The sequence below is a fragment of the Bubalus bubalis genome, chromosome 15 (assembly GCF_019923935.1).
Source record: "Bubalus bubalis isolate 160015118507 breed Murrah chromosome 15, NDDB_SH_1, whole genome shotgun sequence".
Taxonomy (NCBI): Eukaryota; Metazoa; Chordata; class Mammalia; order Artiodactyla; family Bovidae; genus Bubalus; species Bubalus bubalis.
This window is the reverse complement of record NC_059171.1, coordinates 18457781-18479779: the sequence shown is the minus strand read 5'-3', so window position 1 is coordinate 18479779 and position 21999 is coordinate 18457781. Positions and strand designations below refer to the sequence as shown.

At 39.4% G+C, this 21999-nt stretch overlaps 1 protein-coding gene across 2 annotated transcripts in view; it reads left to right on the top strand.

The window, feature by feature from the left end:
* ANKRD46 (ankyrin repeat domain 46) overlaps positions 1-21708 on the top strand; it is a 41378-nt gene extending 19670 nt beyond the window's left edge. For both annotated transcript variants that reach the window (XM_006055232.4, XM_044928573.2), the window contains exons 2-5: positions 7227-7322; positions 11518-11855; positions 13074-13232; positions 19664-21708. In XM_006055232.4, coding sequence (XP_006055294.1) covers positions 11545-11855; positions 13074-13232; positions 19664-19880 — 687 coding nt within the window. In that variant the 5' untranslated portion in view covers positions 7227-7322; positions 11518-11544 and the 3' untranslated portion in view covers positions 19881-21708. The remainder of the gene's footprint in view (positions 1-7226; positions 7323-11517; positions 11856-13073; positions 13233-19663) is intronic.
* Positions 21709-21999: the final 291 nt, after the last annotated feature.

Below are 21999 nucleotides of genomic sequence, written 5' to 3'. Positions count from 1 at the left end.
TGCCATTTTTCCTTGAATTTTGTTGAGTGTTTGGTACTTTGATCTCTGATCAAAGTTGCTTATGTAGGCATAAGGCTGTCAGTCCATTTGAACCAAGAATGTAGCATTTGGTCTTGCCTTTCCCAGTGACTTTTCAAAATGAAAAATAAATCAATACATTATGTATGGTTGGTGATATTGGATATAGAATACCAATTTAAAGTTATGGTATAGTAAGTATATGTTAAAATAGAACATGTTTTCTTCACTATTTCTTAACCATCAAGAATACTTAAAGCTGTTGAGATTGGCCTAAAATTAATGTAAAATAAAACTATAAAATATAAAACAAGTTGGCGACTCACAAGTTTTCACTGAAACCTACTTACTCTTTGTTATGTGGGTTTATACAAGCGCTGTTTGGCTTTAGGAGCTCTTGTTACTGAGATCTGGGTGACTGCCTTGTCCCAGAGAATGAGTGACTCCATCCTCATCATTCCTGTGCAGTATAACAGAGCATGGAGTTGGAAGTTTTAAAGCTAATACCAGCCCTCTAAGACCTGACCCCTAAAGTCCTGCTTCTAACAATCCCAGGGAGTTGGCCTCTGAACCAGTCGTTGAACACTGTCCCTTAGGAATCAAAACTAGGCCATGGTGAACAACCTGAGGGCTTTCTGGGGCTTGACTATTCCCAGTATTGGCTGTTTTTGTGGTTTTTCCTCTGTGAGGAGGAACCAGTTCTTTTTCTTTCTTCGAGGTCTTTATTCCCCACTAGAGGTCACCCAGTTGTTAGAAACTGCTGTGTTAACAGGGGATCAGTGCTCTATGCAAGCTAGAGTACAGTTGAGGACTGGTCTCAGAGCTGTGCCCAGCCTCTGGAGGGTGGTAACTTACATTTTGGGTACTTGAGTCATATAGCTATTATGTAACTGAAGTGGGGCTCAAGCCTAGGTGTTCCAGTTCCAGATACATTCTGGGTGGAGCAGCCAAGCCCTCTGAACATCTGACTGTAGAGAAACTGCCTCTAGAGTCCTGTACGCTCCTGAAAGCAGCCCCTGGCAGGAGAGTCTGACTGCATCGCATCCCTCTCCCTCCTGCATTCCCCACCTCTAAGGCCGCCTCCAGTGTGCCCACATCCTTTCACAAGGTGACAGACTCAGCCTTCTGTGAGTCTTGAAAGATATCACACATTAATGCTTGTGAAATGGTTCTTATGACACCTTCCCTTTGGTAAATACCAGGGCTTCCACCTGAGCCCTTCCACGTGGTGAGTTCTACAAATTCTTCCATAAATAACCTCTTCCATAAGTAACCTCTGGTTACTCTTCTAGCACCCAGAGAAATGACCTCAAAGAAGACCTTTCTTTCTTCCTTTTTTTTCTTTTCCCTTACATGGGGAAAATAAATACCTTCAGACTCAACAATATTTTCATCAAAATCTTTAGGCTTCCATATGACTCAGAAATTGCACTCCTTGCCATTTATCCCAGAAAAATGAAGATTTATATTCCCATAAAAAACATGCACCTGAATGTTTTAGAAGCTTTAGCATAACACCCCAAACTAGAGATAATCAGATGTCCTTCAGTAAGTAGACAGTTAAACTGTGGTACATCCATACCATGGAATACTACTCAGCAGTTGAAAGAACCTGTTGATACAGACAACAACCCAGGTAAATCTCCAGAGAATTATGTTGAGTGGAAAAAAAAAATCCTCAAAGGTGGCATACTGTATGGCTCCATTTATGTATCATTCTTAAAATGACAGAATTCTAGAAATGGAAGACGGTAGTGGTTTCCAGGGGTTAAGGGAAGGTGGGGGCAGGAGGGGAATAGGTGTGGCTGTAAGTGGGCAAAGACCCTGGTGGGGATGGAGAGGTTCTGGGCCCGTGTCCTGACTTTATCAGTGTCAGTTAATATCCTGACTGATGTTGTACTACAATTTTACTCTATGTTATCATGAGGGAAACTGACTGGATGCCACACAGGATCTCTCTGTATTATTTCTTACAGCTGAAGCTGAATGTACAATTATCTCAAAAAATTTAACTGAAAAAAATCTTGAGTCCTCTTCACCCTTCGGACTACAGTTAATATATATCCTGATTTTTATTCATTCCTATTATTTTGGGTGGAAGCTATTAATAGCTTTCTAGTGATTTATTTAGGGTCTTTGACATTTTCTTGGCAGGTTTCTAGTAAGTCTAATGCATTTATAAAATATTTAGTTTGAAATTGTAAATTTGTAATATGATCAAGTTTATTTTCTTATTGGGCCTTGTCATATCAAAATAAACGCAGAAAATAGTCTTTCTTGTAAATTTAAGGAAACATTTGGATTACTTTGGGGGTGCATAACTATATAATCTATAATTCTGTCTCCAATCACAAAGCAGCAGTTGTCCTTTTCATAATATTGGGTTGACCAAAAAGTTCATTCAGGTTTTCTTATTAAGGTTGTACAGAAAAACCCAAGTGAACTTTTTGGCTAACCCAATATAAATGTTACAAACTTCAAAATAACCTCTGTACCATTTTAACATTGAAAAAGGAAGATTTTATATTAATATATTAGAGGCTTTAGTCATGAACACTCAGCTCCAGTGGGCAGGACAAGAGAGGAAAATAGTAAGCTTTGGGTAAACACAGATTATTTGTTCAAGGAAATCAATTGAGTGATTTGATAAATCAGTGATAAATGAAGTTTGTCTAAACTGCTATTACAGACCGACAGAAAACTAGGAAACAGTCAAGAAGGGTGGATGTTTTGAGTATTACTGTGTCATCAGGGTATTTGCTGAACTATTATGGGACTGGTCCTCTCATGCAGCTTGTCAGCCCTTGTCTTCACTTCCAGCCTCGCACTGTTAGCCTTTATGATACAACCTAACTTACACTGGTAAATGGAGCTTCATAAAATGCCACTAATTACTTTCCTATATAAGTTTACTTAAGGGGACTTGATAACAGCACGAATGACTAGTAAAAGTCATGAATTTCAGCTGGAGCTATAAATTTGGAATTTAGACTTTACTTTCCAACTTTACCACTTTGCATGGTATCTAGAACATTTTTGGCACACAGAAATGTTTACCTAGCAAATTACTATGGATTTTTTGTGGTCCATACTTCCTGTCCATGACCTCCCTCCCTTCCATGTTCCTTCAAGAGGAGAGAGTAGTCAAAAAGAAGTCTCTGGAAATGTCTCTCAGTGCCCTGAGGGGAAACCTGAGGGGCTCCCAGTGAAAGCACAGAGATGGGGCACCACCAAGGTGCAAGAGGGGTGAGGTCAGGTAGGTGGAAAAGACTGCAGTTAGAGCTGAGCCAGTTTTCTTTCACACTGAAGAGAAAAGATGGGGGAACAATCTCAGAAATTTAAGTATACCAGCATTCAAATTAGAATTTTTTTTTTCCTTAAATGTACCTATTTCACTTCAGTTCAGTTCAGTCACTCAGTCGTGTCTGACTCTTTCCTACCCCATGAACTGCAGCACGCCAGGCCTCCCTGTCTGTCACCAACTCCTGGAGTCTACTCAAACCGATGTCCATCAAGTCGGTGATGCCATCCAGCCATCTCATCCTCTATCATCCCCTTTTCCTGCCCCCAATCCCTCCCAGTATTGGTCTTTTCCAATGAGTCAACTCTTCGCATAGGTGGCCAAAGTATTGGAGTTTCAGTTTCAGCATCAGTCCTTCCAATGAACACCCTGGACTGATCTCCTTTAGGATGGACTGGTTGGATCTCCTTGCAGTCCAAGGGACTCTCAAGTCTTCTCCAACACCACAGTTCAAAAGCATCAGTTCTTTGGCACTCAGCTTTCTTCACCGTCCAACTCTCACATCCATACATAACTACTGGAAAAACCATAGCCTTGATTAGGCAGACCTTTGTTGGCACAGTAATGTCTCTGCTTTTAAATATGCTACCTAGGTTGGTCATAACTTTCCTTCCAAGGAGTAAGCGTCTTTTAATTTCATGGCTGCAGTCACCATCTGCAGTGATTTTGGAGCCCCCCAAAATAAAGTCTGACACTGTTTCCACTGTTTCCCCATCTATTTCCAATGAAGTGATGGGACCAGATGCCATGATCTTCATTTTCTGAATGTTGAGCTTTAAGCCAACTTTTTCACTCTCCTTCACTTTCATCAAGAGGCTTTTTAGTTCCTCTTCACTTTCTGCCATAAGGGTGGTGTCATCTGCGTATCTGAGGATATTGATATTTCTCCTGGCAATCTTGATTCCAGCTTGTGCTTCTTCCAGCCCCACGTTTCTCATGATGTACTCTGCATATAAGTTAAATAAGCAGGGTGACAATATACAGCCTTGACGTACTCCTTTTCCTATTTGGAACCAGTCTGTTGTTCTGTGTCCAGTTCTAACTGTTGCTTCCTGACCTGCATATAGGTTTCTCAAGAGGCAGGTCAGGTGCTCTGGTATTCCCATCTCTTTCAGAATTTTCCACAGTTCATTGTGAGCCACACAGTCAAAGGCTTTGGCATAGTCAATAAGGCAGAAATAGATGTTTTTCTGGAACTCTCTTGCTTTTTCCATGATCCAGCGAATATTGGCAATTTGATCTCTGGTTCCTCTGCCTTTTCTAAAACCAGCTTGAACATTTGGAAGTTCACGGTTCACATATTGCTGAAGCCTGGCTTGGGGAATTTTGAGCATTACTTTACTAGCATGTGAGATGAGTGCAATTGTGCAGTAGTTTGAACATCATTTGGCATTGCCTTTCTTTGGGATTGGAATGAAAACTGTCCTGTGGCCACTGCTGAGTTTTCCAAATTTGCTGGCATATTGAGTGCAGCACTTTCACAGCATCATCTTTCATGATTTGAGATGGCTCAACTGGAATTCCATCACTTCGACTAGCTTTGTTTGTAGTGATGCTTTCTAAGGCCCACTTGACTTCACATTCCAGGATGTCTGGCTCTAGGTGAGTGATCACACCATTGTGATTATCTTGGTCGTGAAGATCTTTTTTGTACAGTTCTTCTGTGTATTCTTGCTGTCTCTTCTTAATATCTTCTGCTTCTGTTAGGTCCATCCATACCATTTCTGTCCTTTATCGAGCCCATCTTTGCATGAAATGTTCTCTTGGTATCTCTGATTTTCTTGAAGAGATCTCTAGTCTTTCCCATTCTGTTGTTTTCCTCTATTTCCTTGCATTGATTGCTGAGGAAGGCTTTTTATCTCTTCTTGCTATTCTTTGGAACTCTGCATTCAGATGCTTATATCTTTCCTTTTCTCCTTTGCTTTTTGCTTCTCTTCTTTTCACAGCTATTTGTAAGGCCTCCCCAGACAGCCATTTTGCTTTTTTGCATCTCTTTTTCTTGGGGATGGTCATGATCCCTGTCTCCTGTACAGTGTCATGAACTTCTGTCCATAGTTCATCAGGCACTCTGTCTATCAGATCTAGTCCCTTAAATCTATTTCTCACTTCCACTGTATAATCATAAGGGATTTGATTTAGGTCATACCTGAATGGTCTAGTGGTTTTCCCTACTTTCTTCAATTTAAGTTTGAATTTGGCAATAAGGAGTTCCTGATCTGAGCCACAGGCAGCTCCTGGTCTTGTTTTTGCTGACTGTATAGAGCTTCTCCATCCTTGGCTGCAAAGAATACAATCAGTCTGATTTCGGTGTTGACCATCTGGTGATGTCCATGTGTAGAGTCTTCTCTTGTGTTGTTGGAAGAGGGTGTTTGCTATGACCAGTGCGTTCTCTTGGCAAAACTCTATTAGCCTTTGCCCTGCTTCATTCTGTACTCCAAGGCCAAATTTGCCTGTTACTCCAGATGTTTCCTGACTACCTACTTTTGCATTCCAGTCCCCTATAATGAAAAGGACATCTTTTTTGGGTGTTAGTTCTAAAAGGTCTTGTAGGTCTTCATAGAACTGTTCAACTTCAGCTTCTTCAGCATTACTGGTTAGGGCATAGACTTGGATTACTGTGATATTGAATGGTTTGCCTTGGAAACGAACAGAGATCATTCTGTCATTTTTGAGGTTGCATCCAAGTACTGCATTTCAGACTCTTTTGTTGACCATGATGGCTACTCCATTTCTTCTGAGGGATTCCTGCCCACCGTAGTAGATATAATGGTCATCTGAGTTAAATTCACCCATTCCAGTCCATTTTAGTTCGCTGATTCCTAGAATGTCGACGTTCACTCTTGCCATCTCCTGTTTGACCACTTCCAATTTGCCTTGATTCATGGACCTGATATTCCAGGTTCCTGTGCAGTATTGCTCTTTACAGCATCAGACCTTGCTTCTATCACCAGTTACATCCACAACTGGGTATTGGTTTTGCTTTGACTCCATCCCTTCATTCTTTCTGGAGTTATTTCTCCACTGATCTCCAGTAGCATATTGGGCACCTACTGACCTGGGGAGTTCCTCTTTCAGTGTCCTATCATTTTACCTTTTCATACTGTTCATGGAGTTCTCAAGGCAAGAATACTGAAGTGGTTTGCCATTCCCTTCTCCTGTGGACCACATTCTGCCTGACCTCTCCACCATGACCTGCCTGTCTTGGGTGGCCCCACAGGCATGGCTTAGTTTCATTGAGTTAGACAAGGCTGTGGTCCTAGTGTGATTAGATTGACTAGTTTTCTGTGAGTATGGTTTCAGTGTGTCTGCCCTCTGATGCCCTCTTGCAACACCTACCGTCTTACTTGGGTTTCTCTTACCTTGGACGTGGGGTATCTCTTCACGGCTGCTCCAGCAAAGCACAGCCGCTGCTCCTTACCTTGGACGAGGGGTATCTCCTCACAGCCACCCCTCCTGACCTTGAATGTGGAGTAGCTCCTCTTGGCCCTCCTGCGCCCACACAGCCGTACCTATTTGGTTTAACATAAATATTGGATTGTTTTTACTTTTTTCCCCCACTGCAAATAGGATTTTATTTCTGAAATTGCTTTGGTGGGCTAACCTGAGATGCAGCCACCGTTTCTAATGTGAAAAATATGCATTTCAAATTCTGGTACATTAGAGCAAATTTTCACAGTCCAGTGAATTTTCTTCACTGCTGGTGGCACATTATCTGACTCTTCCGTCTTTCTGACCGTGTTTGTGGGCTCCTTTTGCCACTTTATTACTCCTCAGTGGCTTTACCAACTTCATAAGTGGATGCCTTACCCATTGATGGTCTAGGAAGTATTTACAGGTCCCTCTACGTTGTCTAGGTTTAGTAGAACAGCAGGTCCTTTGTTATAACTGAATTTTCTCTTTACTGTAGATCCTTGCTGGCACATTTCTGGATATTCTGGTGAACTTTGTTAAGAATTCAGAGAAACTGTCACGTGATAAAGAAAGATCCAATCTTAAGGCTTACGTGAGTATTTTCTACTGTGGACTTCTTCACAATATGCAAAAACTTCAGTGAACTGTGGTCTTGAATTTGGGTATATTCAGTTCTGTAATCAAGATGAAAAATATGATCTATCGTTAGACTTTAGGCTTATTCAATTTGGAGGTTAGTAGTTTCTTAAGGACACAGAGAAACTCACATAATATACCATGCTTATTCTCACTCAAAAAATAGACAAGAAAGTCTTGCCCTTTTTACTGAGCCAATATTCAAAAGAATCCCAGTCTGAAAACCACAAGAATTCTTACTGTGTTAGAACCAAAAAACACTATGTTTTTTGGTTCAAAAACACCAAGTAGATTGTTTTTCATTATCTATTCTTAGAGAATTTAACCAAAGCACATTACCTCTTGAAAAATCCTTGATACGTGGTATCTTAATTTTTAAGACATTTGTGATACCTCTGTCTTTTTTTATGATCCAGTTAATGAATACTATAGGGGAAAATAGGGAGATTACCTTGAACGAGAATTTTTGACTGTTTTTTGATTAACATCTTCCCATTGGGTTAGTTTCTTTTAAAAGTATTATATAATATCATAATCTGAAGTTTATCTTATCTTGATTTCTGTAATTCTTAATCATAAGCAGATTTCTCCCTTATTTAGAATTACCCTTAACAGTTCCTTCTCACCCTACATATCTGTGTTAATTCTATCTAGGCTATCCCTCCAGTATGCCCCCTTCTCTCTGCCACTGTATTAGATCAGGCTATCCTCATTTCTTGCCTGGATTTCTACAATGAGTTATTGATTGATCTCCCTGTCTCCAGTCTTGAGCCCCTCCAATCCAACCTCTTTATATTGCCAACAAAATCATCTTTTTGAAAGAATGATATACTAAGACTATGCCATTTCCTTGACTTAGAATGCTTCAATGACCCCTACTAAAATCAAGTATAGTAAATCTTACCATGGGCTTATTCAATTCAGTCACTCAGTCGTGTCCGACTCCCATGAATCGCAGCACACCAGGCCTCCCTGTCCATCACCAACTCCCAGAGTTTACCCAAACTCATGTCCATTGAGTCAGTGATGCCATCCAGCCATCTCATCCTCTGTCGTCCCCTTCTCCTCCTGCCCCCAATCCCTCCCAGCATCAGGGTCTTTTCCAATGAGTCAACTCTTCGCATGAGGTGGCCAAAGTATTGGAGTTTAGTTTCAACATCAGTCCTTCCAATGAACACCCAGAACTGATCTCCTTTAGGATGGACTGGTTGGATCTCCCTGCAGTCCAAGAGACTCTCAAGAGTCTTCTCCAATACCACAGTTCAAAAGCATCAATTCTTCAGCACTCAGCTTTCTACACAGTCCAACTCTCACATCCATACATGACCACTAGAAAAACCATAGCCTTGACTAGATGGACCTTTGTTGGCAAAATAATGTCTCTGATTTTTAATATGCTATCTAGGTTGGTAATAACTTTCCTTCCAAGGAGTAAGCGTCTTTTAATTTCATGGCCGCAATCACCATCTGCAGTGATTTTGGAGAAGAGAGATCTCTTCAAGAAAATTAGAGATACCAAGGAAACATTTCATGCAAAGATGGGCTCGATAAGGGACAGAAATGGTATGGACCTAAAACGGAAGCAGAAGATATTAAGAAGAGGTGGCAATACACAGAAGAACTGTACAAAAAAGATCTTTACAACCTAGATAATCACGATGGTGTGATCACTGACCTAGAGCCAGACATCCTGGAATGTGATGTCAAGTGGGCCTTAGAAAGCATCACTATGAACAAAGCTAGTGGAGGTGTTGGAATTCTAGTTGAGCTATTTCAAATCCTGAAAGATGATGCTGTGAAAGTGCTGCCCTCAATATGCCAGGAAATTTGGAAAACTCAGCAGTGGCCACAGGACTGGAGAAGTTCAGTTTTCATTCCAATCCCAAAGAAAGGCAATGCCAGATGATGTTAAAACTACTGCACAATTGCACTCATCTCACACACTAGTAAAGTAATGCTCAAAATTCTCCAAGCCAGGCTTCAGCAATATGTGAACCGTGAACTTCCAGATGTTCAAGCTAGTTTTAGAAAAGGCAGAGGAACCAGAGATCAAATTGCCAATATTCGCTGGATCATGGAAAAAGCAAGAGAGTTCCAGAAAAACATCTATTTCTGCCTTATTGACTATGCCAAAGCCTTTGACTGTGTGGCTCACAATGAACTGTGGAAAATTCTGAAAGAGATGGGAATACCAGAGCACCTGACCTGCCTCTTGAGAAACCTATATGCAGGTCAGGAAGCAACAGTTAGAACTGGACACAGAACAACAGACTGGTTCCAAATAGGAAAAGGAGTACGTCAAGGCTGTATATTGTCACCCTGCTTATTTAACTTATATGCAGAGTACATCATGAGAAACGTGGGGCTGGAAGAAGCACAAGCTGGAATCAAGATTGCCAGGAGAAATATCAATATCCTCAGATACGCAGATGACACCACCCTTATGGCAGAAAGTGAAGAGGAACTAAAAAGCCTCTTGATGAAAGTGAAGAGGAGAGTGAAAAAGTTGGTTTAAAGCTCAACATTAGAAAACGAAGATCATGGCATCTGGTCCCATCACTTTATGGGAAATAGATGGGGAAACAGTGGAAACAGTGTCAGACTTTATTTTGGGGGGCTCCAGAATAGCTGCAGATGGACTTATTGGGAAGATTAAATAAAATTCATTAAAAGCCCTTAATGCGGTGCCTGGCTCAGAACAGGCCCTCTCTCTGTCTTACTGTTTCCCCTTTGCCCTCATGGCAGCAGCAGAGCTTAACATGGCCCAGGACCAGAGGGGCAGTGGCTCTGTGGGAAACCAGGCTAAAAGGAGTACCGGCCAAGAATCTCACCAGACTCCAGAGCCAGGCTTTCTGAATCCCTGTGAGGTTAGGCACAATAGATTGATCTAGCATCCAATTCCATCTGTGTTCCAGAAAGACTTTGCCTCGTAAATTACAAGCCAGCTCATTTGTGACTAAACTTTTATAACCTTAGGAGCCATCTTTACAAACACATTATTAGTCTCTGCCTTTGTTTTCTTCTTTCAGTTTGTTTTCTCTTTAACTGCTTAGTAAAGTTTCTCGTGTCAGGCTTTAACTTTTTCTTAAATGATTCAAGGAAGAGATGGTTGCAGGTGGGTTGGAGATGCACATGCATGCATGCACACTGAGAGACCCAAGAGATTTCTAGGGGCGGGGAGTGTCAGTGAAAGAGGTGTGGACAAACCCCTTGGTGAAGTGAGTCTACTCGGATGGGTGCAATATTAGCATGGACACAGCTATTCCCATGGAGACCTCATCTCTCCATCTTCAGACAGTGGGCGTTTGGCAAAATCAGGTAGCTAGATAACCATAGAACAAAGCAGAATAGGATCAATACTGTAAAAAAGATGGACATTCTTAATTTCATGATAGGTCTGGTTTTTAAATTTAGTTTTCTGCTTTCCTTAGCTTTTCTCTTTCTATTAAAATTTGACCTTTGTGCTCTAAACAGCATTTGAAAGTGAAACTGATAGTTGCTCAGTCGTGTCCAACTCTTTGCAACCCCCTGGACTGTGGCCCGCCAGGCTCCTCTGTCCGTGGGATTTCCCAGGCAAGAATACTGGAGTGGGCTGCCCTGCTTTCCACCAGGGGACCTTCCCAACCCAGGGATCGAACCCACATCTAACCCCAAACAGCATCGAGCAGGTGTTTACTGAGTGTGAATTAAGTTAATTGTTTTTTTTATGCTGATTCAGTTAACTTTTGAGCACATGATTCTGTTTTACCGTATAGAATATCTCAATAAGAAACAAATATATGAAAGAGAACTGCTGTGTGTGTATGTGTGTGTGTGTAAGGAACTTACTGTCTATGTCTTCCGACAATGTAATAAAGCTAAATCTAAGCGCTTATGTCTTGCTTTACTTTAAAAATATCTCAGTCTTTTTATATGATGAAAAAGGGCTTTATGATAATTTAATTGAATTTTGATCCAGCAGATATGGGAAAACTTAGACATTTTAATGGAAAATAAGATATAATTGATAACTCTGATGTTTCTGTTTGGTTAAGTAACTTATTAGAGGCAGGAGACCAAGAAGGTAAGAAATAGTACTTTTCTAAATGACTTCACTCTCTTGATTTAGTTTGACTTCTCTGAATCTCAACTCACCTCATGTTTCTTTACAGGCACATTCCATCCACCACAACCGAACAATGTCCTACGTTTTTGTAAATGATTCTTCTCAGACTAATGTACCCTTGCTACAGGCCTGTATTGATGGAGACTTTAACTACTCCAAGAGGCTTTTGGAAAGTGGCTTTGACCCAAATATTCGTGACAGCAGGGGCAGAACAGGCCTTCACCTCGCAGCAGCCAGAGGGAATGTAGACATCTGCCAGTTGTTACATAAATTTGGTGCTGATCTCCTGGCCACTGATTATCAGGGAAACACAGCTCTTCATCTCTGTGGCCATGTGGATACTATTCAATTCTTGGTTTCCAATGGACTCAAAATTGATATTTGGTAAGTTCTGTGGTTTTTGAAGTCTCGTCACTTCCTCCCATTAGCCTCTCAGCCAGTGGTCTAATCTTGGAATCTATTGATTTTGTTTCCTCATTGATCAAGTGTAGTGACAAGCTCAGAAAGGTATTGAGGACAATGAGTGAGGGAACAAGAGCCTGACTTCTAGATTTGTGCTGAAGCAATGTAAAGTTTTCTATGAAAATAGTGGCTAAGTTCTGCTACTAATTAATTATGTATTATAAGACAAGGGAAAAAGAAGAACTAACATTTGTTGAAAATCTGTTATGACCTGGGCACTGCGTTTACTGTGTTAGCTCATTTAATCTTCAGAATGAATAGCTCTTAAGTATTCACTTTATAGATGAAATAGTTGAGACAAGAATTCTGGGTTAAATGACTTAACACAGTTGGAATTTAAAACTAGTTCCACCTGGTTCCAAAGCTTGTTTGACTTCTATCGTGTAATATACCAGACTAGCTTCATTATCTCTCTGGACTCATGAAGTATAAGAGTCCTTCTTATACTGAACAATTTGAAGAAGTAGTGTTTTTTGTTTTGTTTTAGTGATACCTTGTCTCTTGAGTGGGAACAATATCAGGTCACTTTAAAAAGAAACCTTGACCTTTAAGATACATTTTTATACCTAATTTATTGGTGCTATAATGTCCCTAAATCCGAATAAGACAGTAAATGATTCTGCTACTATAGGACAAAATGTCTAGGAATTAACTACAGGATTCAGTGTTGGTCAGGCTTTCTCCTGTTGTTAAATGGTTAGGTGAACCAAAGCAGATTATTTTATTGCTTTTGAGCTTGGGTTTTTTTTTTTCTTTTAGTTCTTAGACATTTAAAAAAATAGACACTGTTCTCATGAAATATAAATATAAATAAAATATAATAAAATATTAATATTTTATAATATATAAACAAATGTCAGATAAGAATGAATCTAGAATCTAGACTTTTCCAGTTAGTTTCTAGGAAGATGCCCTTTTTTCTTTATTCTCATTTATTTACTCTTGACTATGTATATTTTTTCCTTTTTCCTAAAAGAAAAAAAAAAGGTTAACTCAAAATTCAGGCTCCATCTCAACCACTGGTTCTGTTCTGGTTTTAATTTTGAGTTAATGGGGCCCATGCCTTCCTCACTGAGATCCCCACAAATGGCTACTAACAGTATAGTGTAACAGCTATTTTTATTTTTATGAACTTTTTAGCAACCATCAAGGTGCTACACCCCTAGTTCTGGCAAAGCGCAGGGGAGTGAATAAAGATGTCATCCGATTGCTGGAATCGTTGGAAGAACAGGAGGTAAAAGGATTTAACAGAGGAACTCACTCAAAGCTAGAGACCATGCAGACAGCTGAGAGTGAAAGGTACTTAAGATTTCATTTTTTTAAGAGGCAAGTCACTTTGGGTGAATCTTTTTTTGTGGTTTGTTTCTTTTGTCTTTTTAAATTTATTTGTTTTTAATTGGAGGATAATTGCTCTACAGTACTGTGCTGGTTTCTGCCATACATCCACATGAATCAGCCATAGGCATACATATGTCCCCTCCCTGTTGAGCCTCCCCCACACTACCGCCCCACCATCCCACCCCCTAGGTTGTCACAGAGCACCGATTTGAGCTCCCTGAGACAAATTTAAAATTCCCGCTGGCTCTCTGTTTTCTGTATGATAATATATACATTTCAGTGCTCCTCTCTCAGTTTGTCCCGCCCCCACCTTCCCCCTCTGTGGCCACAAGCCTGTTCTCTATGTCTCCTTCTCCATTGCTCCCCTGCGAGTAGGTTCATCAGTACCATCTTTCTAGAGTCCATTTACATGTGTTAATATACACAGTATTTTTCACTTTCTGACTTAGACTTCACTCTGTTTAATGGGCTCTAGGTTCATCTGCCTCATTAGAATTGACTCAAATGCATTCCTTTTTGTAGCTGAGTAATATTCCCTTTTGTATATCTTCTATAGCTTCTTTATCCATTCATCTGTCCATGGACATCTAGATTGCTTCCATGTCCTAGCTATTATAAATAGTGCTGCAATGAACATTGGGGTGCGTATGTCTTTTTAAATTATGGTTTTCTCAGGGTACGTGTCCATTAGTGGGATTGTTGGGTCATACGGTAGTTTTATTTCTAGGTTCTTTTTTTTTGGAATCTGCATACTGTTCTCCATAGTAGCTGCATCAATTTACATTCCCACCAGCAGTGCAAGAGGGTTCCCTTCTCTCCACACCCTCTCCAACATTCATTGTTTGTGGATTTTTTGATGATGGCCATTCTGATCAGTGTGAGGTGATACCTCACTATAGTTTTGATTTGCATTTCTCTAATAATGAGGGACGTTGAGCATCTTTTCATGTGTTTATTAGCCATCTGTGTGTCTTCTTTGGAGAAATGTCAGTTTAGGTTTTCTGCCCACTTTTGATTGGGGTGTTGTTTTTCTGACATTGAGCTCCATGAGCTGCTTGTATATTTTGAAGATTAATCCTTTGTCAGTTGTCTCATTTGCTATTATTTTCTCCCTTTCTGAGACTTGTCTTTTCACCTTGTTAATATTTTCCTTTCCTGTGCAAAAGCTTTTAAGTTTAATCAGGTCCCACTTGTTTATTTTTGTTTTTATTTCCATTGCTCTAGAAGGTGGTCATAGAGGATCTTGCTGTGATTTATGCCAAAGAGTGTTCTGCCTATGTTTTCCTCTAAGAGTTTTATAGTTTCTGGTCTTACATTGAGTGAATCTTTTTTGACAACTTTTTGTCAGCTTTATATTTATTTGCTTTCAAGTAAAGTGCTTGACACTTTGTTAGAACTCTCTATTGGTCCTTATGGCTCCAGATTACGATTGAAAAGCCATCAACAGAAAACACTGTGTGCCCACATGCACAGAATGTTCTGTTGGCCACTGTGGAGGGCAGCCTGCTGTACTGGCAGGACAAGAGAAGAGCCGAATAGGAGAGAAGGAAACAGGAGTTTGAGAATTTAGGTACAGGTCACAAAAAGAATGGGATTTCAAAAAAGGCAGAGAAAGATAGAAGAACTTGGACAATATTAGGAAAGGTAGTTCCAGAAATAGGGAATTAAAGTGCTAAGGGAAAAGTAAAACAGGAGGAGAGTAAAACAAGATTTAACACATACACAATTCAGTGATGTGCAAGTGACTTTACCATGAGTTGGAACAAATGAAATTTGGGCTCCTGTATGTAACTGAAGCTAAGATGGAGTGACTGACATGGTCTCAAATAGCTCCTCATTCCTCATCTAAAAGCCATTCAGAACATAGTTCAGGAAGCTCTGACAAGGTGATCAGTCATCTTTTCTCTTGGCGTCACGGGCTCAACAGGTAAAGCCTCTAGGCCAGATTTAGTTGTACCAGCTTGTAGTTTGGTTGACCACCATGTAATTTCAGCCTTCCAGATATTGCAAGGTAAGAAGTATAATGAACTTACATAATCTCCTCCTAGATTTTTCAGGGGCCTGGGGCCCTCATTAGCTACTGACTCAGTAGCAGATTGACCAGGACTTAGAATTAGGATCATATGGTCCACTTAGACTTTGGGATCATTGTTTGTGAGTTCCAGATGAAATCCTCTCTGGCTTTCATACTTCACCCTTAATTTGATTCCTCTGTGCGCATGATTCCTTTCCTCCCTCTTCATAGACTTGCTCATGTACTTCTTCGGGACCACTAATTCCACTCTCAGGTTTAGGATTATTTTGCTTGTGGTAAACACTTATTATTGTCCAAAGAAATTAAAGTGTTTTACTTCTAAAATGGTGCATGCTCCTCATGACTTATCACTGAAGGCTGACAAGTACATAAAATAAGAAGTCAGCGGTGCACTGGCAAGCCCTTCTCTCACCTGTGTGCTCTGGATTGGCGGTCAGATTGCTGTAAGAAATTTAATAACATTGAGTTATCTGTTTTTTGTTAAAGAGCATATGCTTCCAAAATAACTTGAAATTTATTTTCATAATGACTTTGGGCTTCTTTACCGTGAAAAATGTCCTAGATGTGCTCTTCCTGGTCTATTTTCAGGATCTTGCTTGGTATATTTTGTTACTAGCCAGTTTCTTGACATCTCTGTATTAGAAATATGTTTTATTTTGCCTCAGTTGTGATTCCTTATTAACTCAGAAGTGATTAGTCATTTGAGCAGTGCAGTGTAAAATATTTATTCCTGCTTCTTTCACATACATGCCATTGCACTTCAATATGAGGATTCATATTATTGACAGCATTAGGTAAAGCTTGTTCTTTAAAAATTGAATTATTAATACTTGTACTACCTAGTTGCCTGGTCTTACTCCTGCCCTTCAGTGTCATGATAGGAAGGTGTGGTTGAAGCTTAAATTAGAAAGCTTAAAAGCAGCATCATTGGTCATTAGGGAAAATGCAAATTGAAACCAGAGTGAAATACCACTTCATACCCAACAGAACGGTTGCAGTCAAAAAGATGGACAATAACAAGTACTGGCAATGATGTAGGAAAATTTGAACCACCCTACATTGCTGGTGGGAATGTAAAGTAGCTGCTGTGGAAGACAGTCTGCCAACTCCTCAAAAAGTTACACAGAGTCACCATATGACCCAACAATTCCACTTTTTGGTATATACCCAAGAAAACTGAAAACACATGTTTACACAAAAACTTGTATGCAAATTTCACAGAAGCTTTATTTATAATAGCCAAAAGGTAGAAACCACCCAAAAGTCCATCGTTGATGAATGGATAAGCAAAATGTCATCTATCCATTCAGTGAAATATTATCCCACTATAAAAAGTAATGAAATAACTGACATGTGCCACAACACTGATGAGCTTTGAAAACATGCTCCATGAGAGAAGCCAGGCACAGAAGGCAGGAGGGGTTGCCAGGAGCAGGGGAAGGGACAAGGGCCGGTGGCTGCTGAAGGGCACAGTGTTCATTATAGAGGTAAGATGAAATTAGATAGTGGAGGTGGTTCTGCAGCTTTGTGAATTTTCTAAATAACACTAAATCATGTACTTTAGAAAGATGAATTTTATGGTACATGAATTATATCAACTTAAAGTGAGGGGGAAGCTTAAAGGTGTTGGCTAGTACATGGCATTGTGGCATAGCTATGTGATGATTAGCCTTTTCTAGAACAGGAGATAAAGCAAGATTTTGAATGTATTTAGTATTTTCATGTTCCTTTATAATTCCCTGAAACATAGCATAACTTCTTAAGGGCCTATAAATCAAGTTGATGAAAAATATTTCCCTACACCATTTAACCTAAGTTTAATTTAGTTCTTTTTATGTTAGGTGTGGTCTGACAGAGACAGTGTAGACGCAGTGTACAAAAAAATTAAACATTGTACACACAGACCATCATACTAGAATCACACATTTCCTAGATAGTAGAAAATATTTCATTGGATCAAGTCACCATAGACAGTTCTGAGTGTCAGAACTTCATGAGCTCTTAGAGAAGGCGCAACTGAAGTCTCATTTTATAGGTCCCCACCCCACCCCCACTATCCAAAAGTAGAATGTTCCTAGGAAACTTTTCCTTAAGTTGAGATGGCATAAAGTGAAGAACCTTAGGACTCATCTTACTAACAGATGCACAGAACAAACTGAGATAAAACACAGGTGCTCCAAGCACCGTTCAGGGCTGGGCAGCTGGACACCGAGATGCTGTGAGGTTCCTGGGGAAGGAGCTGGGCGGTGCCAGTCTTGCTGCAAGACAAACGCTGAACACTGTTTTGCTTTATGCCTTTCTTCCTATAAAAGCAAAAATCCTCTCGGAATTTCTTTTAATTAGCAAATACAGGTAGTATAGTAGATGTTTCTTAAAAGTGAGGTGGCATAAAGTGAACTTTCAAAAAGTGGGGGATACCTGTATATCTAACACCTTTAAGTATGAGAGCATTTTGAATCAGATGTAGTCAATAAATTTCATGTAAGTCAAAATGAAGACATTATTAGAGCAGGAAGTACAAGCATTTAAAAATATGTAGTTCAGAGTCTCTGTGTATCAAGCTAACTCAGATGTTTTAAAAGCCTTTTTTTTAAAGAGAGTAAGTGAAATATCTGTGGCTAAGAAGTTTGGGATTTGTGATAACTTTGTAGTCATATAAAACTTAAGTGCTTTGTGCCTCTCCACATGTGATTATTTAATAAATAGAGAAGTGAGCCAAAAAAAAAAAAATTAACCTCTCCTGAACTTCTCAGAGTTCTAATCTTATCTTTGAACTTGCTAGAGTTTTCTTCAAATTTTTGTATTGTTAAAAATTCCCATTGAAAATGTCTTCTCCTATTCAGAAGATAAACATTTTTTATCATATAAAAAAAGTTTGGATGGCAAACAGACTGGCCCTTTACAAAGTCATTTTCCTAGGATTGGAAAAGACACTAATGCCAGGAAAAGCTGAAAGGTCTGTGGTTAACAGTGTCGGTGAATAAAGTAAAATTGTAACTTACCAAAAAAACCTGTCAGCTGTGCATGATGAACCAGACTCTAAGACCTTGTTTTGTGCTGTTTCCATTGTTCTGTCCCAAGATGGTCAGAAGAATATGAAAAGAAGTTTAGAAAGAAGAATAACAGCAATCACTAGTTGATACCTATGATTATGGTCATTGTGGCTTTAATCTAAATGATACCCTGTTATTGGTCCTGCATGTTGTGACATAATTGTGGGTGCTAATCTCTTGGAGCTTCAAACTCATCACAGTGCAGCCTCTCGAATACCAGTGTCAGATATACTGTGTGTAGCAGTCATGTTCTCACTTATATAGTTTTTATGGTACTTGTACTACCTTATTTTCAACTAGACTCAGCCTTTATACAGAAGAGAAGTAAACTTATTTTGTTTTATTGTACAAGATAGAGCTAAAACCAGTGGGAAGAAGCTATTAAGAGGAATCACTAATGGCTAGCCCTGTCCAAGTGTACAACAGAGTAAGCATCCATTATTAGAGTATTTCAGTTTAAAGAAGGAATTCCTTCATTGGTCAGATTATTGAACTAAATTGATAAAAATCCGCCTTTAAGATTCACACACTGTTCAAGACTTCTTCCCTGGTGGCTTAGAGGTTAAAGCATCTGCCTGCAATGCAGGAGACCCGGATTTGATCCCTGGGTTGGGAAGATCCCCTGGAGAAGGAAATGGCAACCCACTCCAGTATTCTTGCCTTGAGAATCCCATGGAGGGACGAGCCTGGCAGGCTACGTCCACGGGGTCACAAAGAGTCGGACACAACTGAGCTACTTCACTTTCACTTTCAAGACTTCTGCTTCACGGTTGGGATGTTTTTGTTGTTGTTCAGTTGTGTCCAACTCTTTGCGACCCCATGGACTGTAGCATGCCAGCTTCCCTGTCCTTCACCATCTCCTGGAGTTTGCTCAAACTCATGTCCATTGAGTTGATGATGCCATGTAACCATCTCATCCTCTGTTGCCCCCTTTTCCTGCAGCCCTCAATCTTGCTAGCATAAAGGTGTTTCCCGATGAATCGGCTCTTAGTATCAGATAGTCTAAGTATTGGAGCTTCTACCTTTGACTCTTCTAGATACTTAACCAAGGAACATAATCATTATTGTTTAGCAATTTATGGTTCAAGGTAAATTGTCCAAATACTTGCAGATATTTAAATCGGTACATAAATGGGTATTTAAATCGGTACATAAATGGGTTAGAATATATATGTCAGTTTTTTTCTCGTCAATGTATATTTTAAGATTAGTCTTCTTAAACAATGCAGTTTCTTTGGTTTTTTGTTTTTGAAATGGGTGATGTGTTGTTTCATGCCCTTTCTTTCCCTTTGCTTCTCTCACAGCGCCATGGAAAGCCATTCCCTCCTCAATCCCAACCTGCAGCAGGGGGAGGGGGTCCTGTCCAGCTTCCGCACCACGTGGCAGGAGTTTGTAGAGGATCTGGGCTTCTGGAGGGTGCTGCTCTTGATCTTTGTCATCGCTCTGCTGTCTCTTGGCATCGCCTACTATGTAAGTGGGGTGCTGCCCTTCGTGGAAAACCAGCCTGAACTGGTGCATTAGAGGAGCTCCTGGGAGAGGAGACAGATGCCAGTGTCCTGGCTTCCAGTGTTCGTTCTGTTTCTCAAAATCTCTTAGTGCAGAGCAGTGAGGGCTGTACTTTTGTTTCTTTTTGCATTTTTACACATTGTAATCCTTTTAGAACAACCTGTCTGTTTGAACTAACTACATACTGTAGTCAAGGATGCTGTCCTAAAGCTACCTCCAGCTCAGCCTGACTTCTTGGGAAAGGCTCAGCATAGCCTTGTTTGATAACAATGTGGCATTGACTAACGAATGAGAGAGAGAGGATGAGACTAGGAAATCCTTGCTACAGAAACCTTACCCTAACATAAGACCAACTAGAGTGAAATGTTTAAAGTTTGTTTTATATGATTAGTTGTGGTTGGTAGTTTTGTTTTGTTTTTGTGTATTTTTACAAGAGCTGCTTTTCACTATTTACTTTCTCTGGGGAATAGTAGGGTATGGGGAAATGAAACCTTCAGCTTAAAACCTGAAGCCCTTTTTTCAGATCTTGTAGCGCAAATCAGCATTGTTGGGATCTGTTGGTTTATTTTAATATTTTCAAGGGATCTCTTTGGTTTATTTTAATATTTTCAAGTCTAGTCACAAACCAAACAGAACTTTTGAAAAGGAGCTATATTTTCCTCAAAAATGATTGATTTGATCTTATATTTATTTGTTTTTAAGATAAGCTTGATTTTTTTTGTAAGTTGCTTTGCTTGTTGTTAATATCTGTGAAAAATGACCTTGAGAATTTTCAATTGAGAAACTTTTAATTTCCCCCTAGTGTTTGTTTCAAAGATATCCTATTCATCAAAAATACAGTTGGAAGACTTTTTCTACTCAGTAGTTAGCAGGAATAAATATTTCTGATGTTTAATGTCACTGTAATTCTGTAGTACCATTATTATGGTGAAAAATTCAGTTCTATAAGCTAGCTGTGTTGTCATGATTATATCATAGTTCATAATTTTTTCATTTTATGTGCAATCCTCTTTAGAGACCCTGTTAGAATTGTCGTAACAATCCCATCCATGTCAGTTGTTCCCTGATGGAAAGAATGGATGGAGCATTTCTGAGTTAACAGTGCTGAACAGTATTGTACCAGGTGTCTTTATGAATGGTAATATTATGTAAATTGAAATCTGGCCCCAAAACTATATTGAAGCTTTCTGCAGTGTGTTTGAAGGCCTCTTGTTAATGATTCCGCTATGTTTATATCATATTATTGGGTTATTAAAAAAAAAGATATGAAGACTTGATAATTATTCATTAGGTATAGTCAGAAAATTGTGGTGAAAGAACTAATGGTTTTATTTTTTAGAACATAGTCCTCTAAGCTGCTGCTAATTGAATTGTTGCTAGAATTAGAAATTATAATTTAGAACAGAATTGGTATTTCTGTGATTCCTTTTGCTTCTATTTTCTCTTCTGAATTTATATATCTAGGATTGAGGCATCTTCTTTCATGTGACTTTATCCTGTCTTAAAGAGCTGTTCTGAAATTCCTGATGTACCTAACTGCCTCAGGGTCAGCTCATAGCCTCTTGCTTTTAGATTAGCTGCAAACAAAATTAATCATACTTGGTGTAAATACAGCAAAAAGCAGTGGACGTTAGAATGGAGAACACTTCAAATTAAAAGCTTTGGAATTAGCTTTGTATTTGTTTGTAACTCTAAACAGATGTGCAAAATTGGTTAACATATATGTAAATATATTGCATTTTTAAAGATTAATGTTTCCTTTTAAGTGTTGATTTCTTTGTATTCTGTTCTCTGCATTCAGTATTCAATAATATTACCAATAAATATATTTATAATCTCTTAATCACAATCTATTTTCTTATTTATCATTGTTTTCTTTTAATTTAGGATTTTTAAAAAATAGGTTCCAGTTGGCTGTTCAAAAAAGCAAAGAGCTTTTTTTGAAACCCCATGTAATATGTGTATCAAGTTTCCTTTCTGTTTGCCTTATAAATGTTCTGACACTAATTTGGGTGAATTGCTTAGGGTTTTAAGAGTGATAATGCTAGTGTTGCTAAGTCACTTCAGTCGTGTTCAACTCTGCGACCCCATGAACTATAGCCCACCAGGCTCCTCTGTCAGTGGGATTCTCCAG